General features: G+C 39.7%; 1 protein-coding gene across 1 annotated transcript; it reads right to left on the bottom strand.

Moving 5' to 3' along the window:
• Positions 1-1479: 1479 nt before the first annotated feature.
• Positions 1480-14907, bottom strand: LOC106920734 (uncharacterized). Its single transcript, XM_014991938.2, has 4 exons — positions 14502-14907; positions 5790-6395; positions 4553-4704; positions 1480-3475 (listed from the first exon to the last, which is right to left on the bottom strand). Exons 1-4 carry the CDS (start codon positions 14584-14586, stop codon positions 3431-3433), a joined length of 888 nt encoding a protein of 295 aa, XP_014847424.2. The 5' UTR covers positions 14587-14907; the 3' UTR covers positions 1480-3430.

Here is a 14907-nt window from a genome sequence, read left to right as displayed (position 1 = left end):
GAGGACGGTTTTCCTGTGTGCTGCATCCATTGAATCTAACACACACACACACACACACACACACACACACACACACACACACACACACACACACACACCTGTTTGTGTTGCTATCTTTGTGGGGACTTTCCATTGACTTCCATTCATTTCTACAGCCTAAACCTTACCTTTATCCTTTTCCTAACCCTAACCATCACATACCTAACCCTAACCCTATCCCAAACTCAATTCATACCTTAGCCCTAACTCTGTCCCCTGACCCAAAAACAGGGTTTCCCCTTGTGGGGACCGGGCTCCGGTCCCCACAAGGAGCAATTGGTCCCCCCAACGTAGTATATGTCAGAAAAATCGTCCCCACAAGGTATTACAAACAAACGCACACACACGCTGCGTGTAATAAAACAAAGTTGGAACATTTCAACTCAATGCAAAACATAACACTTTACCAAATTTCCGTTTTGTACAGCATTTACAAAGACGCTATTTCACCAACCACACTTCCTGCTAAAGATGATTTACATAACATGAACTCACACTGAAACGTTTTGTCCAATCCAGCCTTAAATATAAACAGCTTATTATTATTATTTTTTTTTTACAAAATCACCAGTGGCCCTGATATTAGTATCAGCAACAATCACTTGAAAACAGAAGATGCTTTTTCTTTATTTAAAGGGGAGGTATTATCTGTTTTCCAGCCACATAGTGTCATTTTAAAGCACTATTAAGTAATTATGTCACTTTCAGTTACAAAAAATACTGCATACATCAAATGTACATCAAAGAAATGTGACTTTGCAATTTAGCACATTTGTCTCTTTAAGAAGCTCCTGCTCTTCCCAAAACTCTGCTTTTAAGCAGGCCAACACAACAATGTTCCTCTTTCAGTCCACCTCTTCGTGGAAGAGGTGGACTGAGAAATAGTTCATATAACAAGCCCAGCAGATATGCTCTCCCACGGTGTTTGCTTCTTCTTCAAGGTGTTTGCTTGATAGTTGTTTGTGGCTAGTCTGGAGGAGCTGAGGCAATGGTCAATTAAAATTTGTTGGATTGGATTTCTCTACCACTTCCAGGATTATTTTATAATTCTGCAGTAAAAGATTATTTTGTTTTGAGGCATTTTAAAACATCTAAACCAGTACTGCATTCACCACCCTCGTTTTGCAGCAAATATTGTTTGAAACCACAATTTAAAAAAAAAGTCATATTTTGTCTGAAGTTCCATGATGACTCATGAATAAAACCCATTTTCTTGACATTTTATGTTAATCTGCCCTTTATTGTTCAGTGTGCCTTGTGTGAAACAGAGCACTGATGCATGCAGGGACTCTCTGTGCGCGTTTTGTGTTTTCGCCCACAGTAAACGTCTGTTTCCGAGAAAAACAAGAGATCGACTTTTGTGTTCCGGCATGTACGAATAGACGCTTTCACTGAGTTTCTGTTGGCTGAAGTCAGAAGTTGTTTATGGCAGACATCTGACACGGGAGAAAAACCATTTTTAATCATAAAAAAAAGCAATCTGTGACTTACAAATGGTAGAAATATTCATTTAACACATGTGATGATGACATTGATCCATGAATGATTTCCTGTGGGCTTTAAAGACCTGCAGCCTCAGCCACACAGAGACCATTTCTGTCATTGAGATGCTGAAAAAATCAACTAACATCAGGAAAACGTAACATTGCTTTATGAATATGTACTATTTAAAACAAATGCGTGTAACTTGCACATTCAACATTTCTGCTGTGTTTTAATTGAATCAGTGGTTCCTGCAGACATACAATGACACAAAAACTGAGTTCAAACTCGTTGGGTTTGATTCCACATCGGATCTAGGCATGGCTCAGTACGACTTTCTCTGTGACAACCTAGAATTAAAACAGTCTCATGAAATGTCACGCCTGAATTCAAAATCAGTTTATAACATCATCCAAGTGCCAGGTGGATGGATGTCTGTCCTTTAGCTTTCAACCTACGACCGTTTGTGTTTGTGGTTACCAGAAATGTTTACCAGATGCAAAAAAATCTTATTGTAAGCGAGGGAAATGTGCTGTAGTCTTCTTTCAGCAAGGCGACTGGCATTGTGAAGCAATAGGTGGGGGAGGGGAATGGGACACTGCAGCAGTATCAAGTTACCAGCACTTTTTCTGATACTTTATTATAAAACTTTCAGATCCATAAGGTAATAGGAACCAAGTGATGTGAAGTACAGATGTCATACGGATAACCAGGCCATGCCTAACTGGAGACAATGCACATCTTCACTCTTTTCATTTGAATATTTGCATAAAATATGGCTTATGTACAGTAAAAATCTACAAAATACTTCTGAACGTAAAACAACGTCTTGCCAAGTGGCTCCACTTATTCTAAATTTGTGCTGAATTTGAATGGAGACTTCTTCGCCCTTTATATGTTGGCAATCAGCATCAGTAGTATGTGCAATGCTAGCAATAAGCGTCCGACCTTTATTTTCCATCGGTCCCGACTGAAGACATGCAGCAAGTAAACGGTGCGGCTTCATTAATTTGGCTGGGTGTCAACATGATAATTGCTAAAATCTTCAAACTAATTTTGTTCATCCGGCAAACAAATTGAGAAATCAAAGGTCTTTTCACTGAAATGTGTAAGGCACTCTGGACTAAATGCCTGAGGACAACAGAACCTTCAACAATCAAACACTAAATAATCCCTGCCATGCCTGCAACTCCTCACTGGTACGCAACTGACAGACACAAATCTATTAACGCTTAAAACAAAAAAAAAAAACCCAACAACAACAACAAAAACCCACTTAAAAGCACAATGTCGATAATCTATTTACAAAATCCATTTTCCAAATTCCCCGGAATCTAAATTTCTCTCTGTTTTCCCTAATCACTTACCCCTGAAAAGTAAAGTGCAAATTTCTTAACAGAAAAATCAGAAGGTTTCTTCCTCCCTCCCTACTTTTCCTCTCTGTACCGACTTAAACCCAACGAAGCGTCACGATCGCCCCAGCCTGGGTCTGAGCGTCACTGACTGACGGCACCAAAAGCAGTTTCCTTCTGCTTTACCTTTTATCAACCACTTGAAGGGCAAAACAATATTTACAACCTCAAACTTTATATGTACAGAAGTGAACAAAGGCTTTTTTCCCCCCCAGTTTGAAAAAAAGAAAAGAAAAACAAAATCACACACCAAACACAGATCACTTTCCAAAGGGATTCCTCCTGGCTGATTCATCGTTAAGCTTCCATTTAAATTAGGTCCGTGTCAGCTAAGCGTCCAGATAATCTGGGTAAGTAAAAGCAATCCAGACATACACTTACTGCTACCCATGTGTATTTCTGTTTGGTGCTAATTAAGAAGATCCGGTTCAACAACCACAGCATTACTGTCCTGGTTTCAAGAGTAGAAAAGACTTTGGTTGGGCCTCCACACCCCTTCAGTAGGTGTACATGGACAGGGGCGTTTCCTCCATCATGTCGTCCTACAGAAGAAAGAAACAAAACAATAATAATCACATTACTGGACAGATTGGTTACTGATATGACCTGAGAATACCCAGCTCATAAACTGACATAAAGAGAGGAAAAAAGGTGATATATTGGGAATTTAAACTGTTTGAGACTCTGGGAATCCTTGTAACAGTGGAGCTATGCCTCAGGGGAGAAAAAAAACGTTTAAGAGAGTATTGCCTGGATACACAGCGCCTTTTTCCACCAATAAAAATGTAAATAGTGTGGCTTTCAAATGCATTCTTCCTCCTAAACTCGGACACTCCAAAATAGCATACGGTGCAAACACAGCAAACGTAGAGGGCACTTGTCAGAGTCAATGTGAGGAGAGTTGGTGTTAGCATGCCAAAAAGTATTAGCTAAGGAGCTATTAGACATGGTCTGCAAATTACCAAATACAACCATGCGATTATGTTTTAATCTGGTGGCTAAATAGTGTAAGCATATTAGCTAATGATAGAATAATAGCTGCTGTTAGTATAGCACACAATCTTAGCTTACATGCTATTTGCAGCCTGTTTGCTAATACTGTAGCTAGTGGCAGCATAGTTTTTGATTTGAGTAGCAGATAATATTTAGTCTTGATTTCAACATGCTAATGCTAACATGTTTGCTGTTATTAGCATTTTCTGAATAAAAGTCTGACGTTTAATGGTTTAAATAAAAGAAAAAAGGGTTATAAATTCCTTTTATGTTTAAAACAATCAAGCAAACAAAATAAAATTATTTTGTTACACTGTATGCCTCAAGTGTCAGGACACATTGACATTTCTTTGGGTATTTCCCTTCTTACTTTCATATTTGTGCACCACTGCCAGCTGGTTTCACTTGAAAGCCCCTTAAAAATATATTTAAATGTTGTGGTTTTTTAATACTTCTGTAAGGCGTTGCGTGAATATAAAACTTAAAAATGGCGACCACATTAGGAAGTGGAACATTTTGGGACAGTAGGGGTGAATCTGGAGGCCCACCATATTTTTGTGTGAAATATCTGAGCTTGAAAACATCTGACAGACTCAGTGTTGCCTAAATGCAGGCAGCCGGTTTACCATTGGTAGGTCCTGCAGCCGGTGAAACCGTGGCCCGCTTTGTCTTCGGCGGAACTTGAGGAAGAGCAGCAGCGTGATGACGATGGCAGTGATGACGAACGCCGACACCAAGCCAACCAGAAGGGGGTCCAGTCCGGGAGAGTCATGAGAATCTGTCGGAGGGAGAAAATCAGTAAGGCGCCATTTCTCTGTTTAATGCAATCGCATCGTCCGCCATGGCAGATTAATGTTTGCTTTCAGCTAACATGGTACAAATGTAAATGCCAAAGTTATTTGTTTTAATCTGTGATTGTAGCTAAATGCAGGCACTGTTTTAGCACTCAGAGTGCTTATTATGCATCTTTAGGCAGAAAAGTCAAACACGATGGGATGCTAAATTACACAGGCAAAATTTCCTAAAAACATTTTTGAAAACTATTATTTCCATTCCACTTCACTACAATATAACACTTTCTGTTGATTTTTTTTATTACACAAAACCCTAAAAACAGATTAGTGTTTCTGTTCTCCAATGTGATTAAACGTGAAAATGAATAAACAAATAATGAATATTCATCAGAAATTAAATAAACCTATGATTAAAATGTGGTTAAACAAAGTTCTCTCATTGATCTGGAAAGCATCTCAACATTTCTGTCTTGCTGTTTCCTAAAAGGATGTCGCCATGGAGCAATGTTTAATACACCTACAAGTTTTGTTTGACATACTCTGGTTAAACTAACAGTAACCACAAGGACCTGTTCCTCTGCTTAATGGAAAATGACAAAATCCCAAAGGCCTAATGAAACCACACAGCGACAAGAACAAGGCAAGAACTCTGACTGGAATAGATGCTCAACGGACAAGAAGCATTTCTTTTACTTCAATACCTATGGCCTAGATTAAATCCCCTACTGAAAGACAAAAGATGTCCAAACTGAGTATTCATATATCTGCAGCTGTAGATATACAAATCATCTGAAAGGCAGACAGTAGCAGGAAGATATACAAGACAGACAACTGAATGGTCAAAGCCTGGGTCTCGTGACGCCTCAGTCCCTTTCTCAAACAAACACATAATCATGTAGTGCTTGGTAGTGACGGCGCCTGAACAGGACGTCAACGGGACGTTTGTGTTTGTGAGTGAGGAGAGATGGGCTGGTGTGCGTTGGAAAACAAAGAACAACGCCGCTTTTGTCGCTTCAATTCACTCTGGGCTTCATCCAGGACAAAAGCTGGACACTTATTTTGTACTTACTGCTGCCCTGCATGGTGAGCTGTGATGAACTCCCTGAATGGGTGGAGGTGATGTTCAGTGGAGCCGTGGTGGTGACAGGGGAGGGTTTAGTTGTTGCATGGCTGGACTGATTAGTATTTGTGGACGGCTGAGAAGTGGTGATGCCTCGAGACGACGTGGCGTTGGGCGCCGTGGCATTGGACGCCGTGGCGTTGGGCGCCGTGGCGTTGGGCGCCGTGGCGTTGGGGGACGTGGCGTTGGGCGACGTGGCGTTGGGCGCCGTGGCGTTGGGCGATGTGGCGTTGGGCGCCGTGGCGTTGGGCGCCGAGGTGTTGGGCGCCGCTGGAGTCATCGTGGCGACAGGCGTTGAGACGGGAGTGGGGGAGGAGGTTTTATTTTGATCGGAGCTGGTCGAAGGCGTAGAAGAGGGTGGAGCATCATGTAAAGGTGTGCTGTGATTCGATGATGGTTGATTCGTATGTGGCGCGGATGTGGAGAAAGTTCCAGTCATGTTGGTTCCAGGTTCAGTGGAAAGGTTGGAAGCAGCAGGGGCCACTGATGGGAGCTGAGTCACTGAGTTTCCACTCTTGGTCGGTTCAGGTTTCTGCACAGTCGATGCATTAGCAGCTGCAGAAAGAAAAGAAAAATGTTATCAATTATGTACAGTTGTTTTCCTGCCAAGTTTCTTAATGGAGAGTTTGTGGCAAAAATAATAAATATCTTATTATTTTTTCATTTTCAGCCTAAGTGACAGAATGTATTTCATCTGCGAGATACTGTATCTATTTAGTTCTTTCCTCGCAAGCAAGAAAGATAGGAGGAAATCAATGAGGCAAAGAAAGCTCAACAATATCTCAGTTCAACACAATCGATTGTCTCAACTATAACAGGCCATTGACATCACTATTTTTTGCGGACAAATACGCTTTATAAGTGAGATTTTAAAATTGCTTAAAGTTACTGTTTTGCTGGAAATTGCCGTCAGTGGCTCCTGCATGCGTCAGTCGTCACGATGTCCCGTTGCCTTAATTTGTTGTTGATTCCTTTAGCACTTTATTTGTTGAAGCATAAAAATGATGGCTTTCATAAAGGTTAAATTAAAATTTCTTGTAAAAGTTAGAACTCAGTGTTAAAAAGTCGAGAAGCTTAAGTTAAGAAAATACAAACAAATGTCAGCAGTAATGCCATGTCTGATTTTGGAAGTTGGGAACCGACTTAATACCTTACCTTTTTTGTTTTTTATGTGCTCTATAGTGTCACAGACATCAATTGTGTGCTACATTTTCCACTGAATAAGTGTTGATGGAAATGCTTATATGCAACGCCGGTTGAATAATGCTGCATCTGTTTAAATAAATAATTGAATATTTTTCTTCAGTGGGTAGAGACGATAGACGGATGAAAATGGAATATCAAAATTAAAAAGGCAAATATGACTGCAGCTTCAATCATCTTATTAAGTATTGTGCGGATAGTAGGTGGCTGCCTGGTAGTGAAAACATCTGAAGTGTGAACCAACGTGAGTGTGTGAAAGACAGACGGAGGATGAGTGTGTGAATCCGTGGTGGGGGGAAGGATCTCACTTCTACCTTTCTCACCCTCATGTGAAAAGTCACACGGCATTTAATCACTTCTCTCTTCTCCCCCAGCAACACCTGAATCGCATCCTAACTAACTTTTACGACGTTGTCCACCGCTGTGATTCTCCAGACAACCTCCAGGCGTGGCTTCTGTCTCTCGGTCCAGCGTTCTGACCTTCTCTTTCCTCTACTTTTTAGGCAGCAAACTCTTTGCGACTGCAGGTGTTGCGTTTGTGTCACGTCTGGTAGCATTGTAACCTTTTCACAAGCGCCGCGACCCACTTCTGGACATGGAAAAACTGAGATAAGAACCATGCTAAAGATAGCCTCTCAACTCTGAAGCAGCTGCTCGTTTCCTGCTCCTTTAAAGTTCGTTGGGACTTCCGCGCTGATAAACTTTAAAGAGACAAAGACAATAGCCTCAAAATCTCGACTGGCACTGTACCAAAACAAATATGGATAGCGTATGGGTGCAAAATTCTTCCTTTTACTTGAGTTTAATGAACACAGAAGTGTTGCGGCTACAGTCCAGTTGAGCTGCTGCTCACGCTGGCGTCGCTAGAAATCGAGCCAGTAGTTCATCCAAAATGGACGGAGACAAATAAGTCTTTTTTTTTTTTTTTTTTTGCCTAGCTAGTGCAAATCTGAAGTAACATACTAAGTTATGTGCACATTTCTGAGCCAGTGCGCGATGGAAAACAAAAGGTCTGACGACCCAACCTTTCATTTTAAAGCCTTCCCCTGCAGATACAGATTCCCACTCATTCTGCTTTCTTTTTTAACAATTATAACAGGAGATATAAGAAGGCTGTTGGTCATTTTGCCTCTTTGCTGTCTTGTACTTTTGTAGTTTTGGGTCGTTTCATACCCAACCTTTCTGGGTACAAATAGGAGCCGTCTGTCGGTGGGGACGTTTCGACCTGACCTCTGCCAATAGCAGCTAGCAGAACAATTCTTATCAGTTTTGACAAAGTAATTTTTACATTCTCTACTCATGATGCACTAAAGAACATGAATAAGTCATTCAAGCAAATAATATCTATGAGGTTGTTTAGTTATTTTGTTTTAGTAAAGTGTTATAATCCCTTGCATTTTATGAGTTGTTTGGGCTAATACGCGAAGAAAAGAATCAAAACTAAACCAAACTGGGTGCAATATAATCATGTTTTCAAAAATGATCAATTCTACGAGTTTTGAGTATTTTTTTTGGTTTTTTATTCTGAGAATTCATTTAAATACTTAAGGGAAATAAACACACGAGATGGTTCATTTACACACATAAAACGGCAGTAGGAAGGGGACAACAACTGTGAAGCTATTGATTTACTATTACTATTATTGGCATTTTAAAGACAAAATAATTATGATTTTCAGTCATGACTTTTATTCCCCACAGACCTATTTTACCTCTGACATTTCCATAAAGCTGCCAGTGTTTACAGAGCCACGTCAATCCATCAAACAGAGGTGTAAAGTTAAAAAGGAGAACCTTTGCTGCTCAGCCTTCCTGTTATCTGTTTTAGCTCTCGTTCACAGCAGCCAACAAGCTAGAAGAAAGAGTCATCCCTGAATGTGTTGTGGAAAATACCTCATCCTTTCAATCAACTTTGCACATCTCTATGCTTCCAATGGCTTTTTGTTAAACACTTCACTTATACTAAGAATTCACTTAGTAACAGCATAAACGCCGAAGGGAGCAGCCACCATGACCTGGAGGAGCTACAAGAGCTGTGGCTTATGACTTTTCTTTTTTTTTACTTTTCTTTTAAAAAACATTTTTGTAGTTGTGCGGTTGTTCTCATTTTACATCCAAATTAATGAAGGCATTTTCAGAAATATCCAATCAGACTTTCAGAGAAAGGAGCAACTTAAAGAGTACATGTGGAAATCTTTTCATTTAGCCCGAGGCGTTTCTTCATTTAAAGATGTTGCATCATAACTTGGGCTGTGTCTCTCGCTACTTTCTTTTCAGATAACTCCTTATCTTCCAAAACAAGCATGCCTTGCAGGAGATCTTCTTTAAGCTAGGTGCCAAGTCTTCGTCCATTTCCAAGAACAATTTCTACCTGAGCTTTAACTTCCTGAAAGATGTATTGAGGTGTTTCTTCAATATTTCCACACCAGGTTTTTTTTTTTTTTTTTTTTTTTTTCCCATGATGCCATCTATCTTGTGAAACACAGCAGCCCTGCAGCAAAACCCCAAACGACATCATGCTCCTCCCTCTGTACTCCACAGAGGGAGAAAGCATTTTAAAAAAACTGTAATCTGCTTTTTTTTTTCTGGATTATTTCTTGCTGAGTGGCCTTTCTGCCCAAGTTGGTGCAGGACTAATTTCGCTATGGATTATTTATTCATCGCCAGATGTCCTGGAAGGCATGATTCCTGTTTAGACTTGTGTACAAATGCTATAACAAAGAAAGTAAATGATACCCAAAGATAAACCAAGACTTTTGGAGGTCAACCGTTCTCTCTTTCTGACATCTTGCTTATCTTTTGATTTTTTTTCAACAAGCCGTTACCTTGAAATACATTCACAGGTTTGTCTCCTGTTATTTCAGATACTCTGTGCCATGTGTCTGGAAACCATAGCCTGGCCTGGGCTTTCAGAATCAGCTAAAGACAAAGTGGTCCTAAATGTTCTTTACACTGACCTAAAACAGGAAAATATGTGTCCGATTTAATGTCAGAACCTGGGAGTATAATTATGTGTCTTGTTTATAGAGTGAATGTAAATATCTGATTTTTCTGTGTATATACTTGTTTGGTAATATTCACAGTTTTCCACATTTTCTTGTGTTAATGCCTCATTCCAAACTGTATTGAATTATGTGTGAAATTCTGCACACAAATTCCCCATTGTGACAATGTCGACTGTTTATTTTTTTTCTGAGTATTTTGCAAACTTTTTAAAAATAGCAAACCAAGAAATCACATTAACGAAAGAATTCACAGCCTCCGATTAATTCTTTGTTGTTCCACCTTGGGCAGCAATTACAGCCTCGCGTCTTTGAACGCAACACCACTGGCTCAGTTCGGCTATCTTCAGCCAGGATTTTGAGGAAAGTGATTCATTTATTACAATTTGGAATAACCAAATGTGGAAAAAAGGAAGCAGCGAATCGTTTCCGGGCGAACTGCAGCTACAGTCTAATGTTTCATGTCACTGTATTCAAGGCTCCCTGCTGCTGCTGCCGCCAATAAGTAGTGTTTAGTAACTGAAGCACACTTATATCCTTTTAATGATGACCTTCGTGTCCCCTGTTTGCCCCATCTTTAACGTCTTCATCGCTATATACCCAAAGATCCATCTCTGTTCCTCCCTTTGATGCAAACCAGAGCGCTAATGTAATGTGGAGTCATTACCGTTCACTAACACACTACCCTGATGCCTTTCATTACCTCCACAATCACTCACACAGAACTCACTGGCAGAGAGAGAGAGAGAAAGAGAGGCCCTATTTGAACTCTGGATGATACCAGAACTGATACACTCATAAATAGACAGAGGTGGTTGCCTGGATAATGCAGCCCTTGTTCGCCTAAAGCTGCTTCGGTCAAACGCTGGACTAGGAGTCTGGCTTTTATATATATATATATATATATATATATATATATATATATATATATATATATATATATATATATATATATATATATATATATATATATATATGTTTATGTTTCTGTGTGTGTGAGCAGGAGGTGTATGAAGAGACTCGCTGTTCTCCACTTAAGCTCTTCCGTCTCTTAAGATATTAGAGCGTCTTACTCATGCACTCTCGGAGCAATGCAGCATGTGCCTGGGGAAATGTATTTCCCTCACTGCCTGCCAGTAAAACATACTCAGCGATCACTGCTGGGAAGAGGCTCCGTGCAAATTTACAGAGAAGACACAGGCAGGCCAGATACTGATATCAAGTTATAACAAGAACTTGTGTAGCTGTTGGCTCAAATGTTTCTACAATTTTGTGTCACACGTAAAATGCATCGAATCATCAGATAAAGACATCCTGAGGAAGTACAGAAGGCTTTGTATCTCCTTCATGTCATTGATAAAAAGAGAAAAGTGAAACTCTTTAACTCTTTGCCAACCTACACTTATGGGACAAAGTAACTGCTCATCAATAGTCATGAAGGAATTTTTTTTTTTTTTTTTTTTTGGAAAGTGGAATTCAGATTTACTTTCAGATATTTCGAATCAAGAAACCACATAAACAGAGCCTGTCTGACAACATGAAGTAGACTAGAAGGGCGAAAAAAGCAACACATCTGAAATCCAAAAAAAAAAAAAAGATTAAAAAACTAAGTGATTGACATCTATCAGTCTAGAAAGGCTTACAAGGCCTTCTCCAAGTCTTTGGGGCTTCCACAATTCATGATTTCATTGTAGAAAGACGCAGAGCCAAAATGCCACCCATGATAGTTTTCCCCAGGGGAAAACCACTGCTTCCCAACAGCAGCCAAAAACCCATGTCACAGTTGCCAAAGGTATTTAGACAACTCTGAAGATTGTCAAGAAGATTTTCTGTGGAACTGAGGAGACAAAAGTGTAACTTCTTGGAACGTATGGGTCCCTTTATGTCTGCTGCCAAACTGAAGAGCGAGCCTGAAAAATGAGCATTAAACCAACTAGAAAACACAAAGGTGGTAGTATTCACTGCACTTCACTGCTTCAAAACCAGAACAAGAAAGAAAGAAAGAAAGGAAGAAAGAAAGAAAGAAAGAAAGAAAGAAAGAAAGAAAGAAAGAAAGAAAGAAAGAAAGAAAGAAAGAAAGAAAGAAAGAAAGAAAGAAAGAATACTAGCAAGTTCACCTCTATAAAAACAAAGTAAAGGGTTTGGAGTGGCCTAGTCAAAGTCTGGATTTAAATCTGAGATCTTGTCACGTAACCCTAAACAAACTGCTCATGTTTGAAAACCCTCCATTGTGGCTGAAATAAAACAATTCGGTAACACTTTATTTGAAGGGGGTTGAATAAAACTGTCATGACACTTTCATAAACATGACATAAAACCTGTCATGCACATGAATAAGCCTTCATGAATATTTATGACTGTTGTCAGAAAACGTCATTCGGTAAATTATGACACTTTTAATACAAAGTTGACATTATTCAAAATGTCTTTGTTATGACAACTTGACATTAACCAAGAAATCATTACTGTTTAAACTTTACCTTTAATAACATAAAGTTACCTAATTTTTAAAGTGCAATCAGTAATTATTTTATAACAAATTTATATCAGTAATGATTTCCTGGTTAATGTCAAGATGTCATAACAAAGACATTTTGAATAATGTCAACTTTGTATTAAAAGTGTCATAATTTACCGAATGACACTTTATGACAACAGTCATAAATATTCATGAAGGCTTATTGATGTTCATGACAGGTGTTATGTCATGTTTATGACAGTGTCATGTCAGTCTTATTCACCCCCCTTCAAATAAAGTGTTACCAACAATTCTTCAGAGAAGAGTGGGTCCCCCGCCACTGTGATTTAAAAGATTTATTTTCCACAATCACAAACATTTGGTAGCAGATGTTGTTGCCAAGGGCAGCACAACCAACCAGTCACTAAAACGTTGTTTTGTATTTACTCAGGTAATGTCTGATTTTAAATGGTAATCTATAGTGTGAAAGAAAAAAGAAAGAGCAAAAGACAGCGTTGACACTGTGGGTAAGTACTTTTCCACTTCAATGTATGTTATTTATTGCAATATGTTACATAATAAGCTCTCTGTGTCAGTGGAAGCATTTTTTTTTTCTATTAGCTCTGTGTATAAAAAAAGAAATTACAAGAAAGATTCCAGAGGTCACAAAGGTCAAGAGTATGCTGTGGAGATTTTCACAGAGAAAGTTAATTAAATGCCACTTTTTTTTCCTCTTCCTTCCACAGTAAGCAGCTTTAATGCTCTGCATAAAGTCAGCTGCACCACAGAGGCAAGCCAATTAGCACGGCATTGTACTGCTGCGCATAATTAGACGTGTCATTTATCATGATGTTCTTCCTCTCGTCAATTACATCCAATAAACACGCTCCGGCGGAGTCCCGCTGGTTTCTGTCCGTTTAGGTAGACAGCTCGGGCCAATGAGAACCTTTTCAAATGTCAGAGGCTCATTTTCTCTTTCCATGTGGGAGGAGACGACAGAAAAAAAAACGACGACAACAACAACAAAAAATAGACAAAGTGGTTTGAAACAGGTAGGACTGAAAACAGAAAGCGGTTTGAGAGAAGTACACAGGATGTGTGAGACGTGTAACCCGAAAAAGGAAGAGGAAGGTAGAAGGTGGGCAGACGAGGATGGAGCGTTGCAGCCATGAAAGCAGGGTGGAAGTGAAGCGAAGCTTATAGAAGCTCACTTTAGACTGTGGTGTGTTGAGGGTTTTCAACCCACACAGTAATAAATTTCCCATTTGAGTACTTATGTATAAATGTTGAAATAATTATGAATGCGTTTAATCATTTGTGTCACTCGTCAGGTTAAATGCGATCACTTTATTTTATTTTTTTTAAAGCTGACTCTGTGAAAAGGGGGTGATGACAACTGAAGGACCGTTATTGTTATGTTGACATATTTGGCGACGGCGAGAAGCGTGTCGTCCAATGTGATGCAGGGAGGAAGCAGTGGGTGGATCAGGGACATTTGCAGTTTTATAATAATAACATGAACGTAAGAGAGCAATTGACGAGTTTTGGAGAACTGTAGCGTTTAGTTATTTATTAAAATAAATACATTAACTTCAACAGAATGGTCACATTTACATGATATTTCTTTATTCAAATCTAACAAATCAAGCACAAGTTTCCACACTTTCATGGTTTGTTTTTCTATTTTTCAAACTAGTTCTATTCTGTTATTTTCTCTTTAGTCCTTCATAGAAGAAAAGCTGAATGTCTACTTCTCCTCAAATGACACCAGGTCCAAAACATGTTAGTCTTAAAAGTTAACAGTGCAGCTAAAGAGCGTAATTAGCTACACGTAATGACACTCTGTTGTGTTTTAAGGTTTTTTTGGTGTGCCACCCCAGGATTGTTCTTGGGGCCCCAAAACTTTCTAGAGGCGCCCCTGACGGTAACTTAGTAAAACAGCAGAGACACTATTTGAACAATAAAGCAAAAATAAAAAAAAATAAAAAAAATACATACCTTCACCAGCGGACCCCATGTTAACGAGCAAAAGCGCACAAAGAGCAAAGAGTTTGGCCTCCATCATCTCGATCTTCATCATCATCTCTTCAGAAAGAAAGCGGACGGAGTTGAGTATCGTTTCCTGTGAAAATGTCTCTGGTAGGACCTCCCGCTCTGTCTCGTTCGCGGTCCGATGGAAGACTTTCCTCCAGTGAATGTAGTCGGAACCGGGCGGCTGGATGTCTGAAGCGGGTCTGATCGTGTCTGGTCACCAGCGGCAGCAGGAGCTCCTGGCAGTGAACGCGTGGCTGGAGGGACTGAAGGAAGGAGGGTCGCTGTAGTTGCTCTCTCTCTCTCTCTCTCGCTCGCTCTTCCTGCAGCACCAGTGCCACGTGTTCCGTGTTCAATGCAAGTCTGCGTGTCC

Source organism: Poecilia mexicana, unplaced genomic scaffold (assembly GCF_051168715.1).
Source record: "Poecilia mexicana isolate PSO_F unplaced genomic scaffold, ASM5116871v1 scaffold_4, whole genome shotgun sequence".
NCBI classification, from domain to species: Eukaryota; Metazoa; Chordata; class Actinopteri; order Cyprinodontiformes; family Poeciliidae; genus Poecilia; species Poecilia mexicana.
This window is presented reverse-complemented; position numbering and strand designations above follow the sequence as displayed.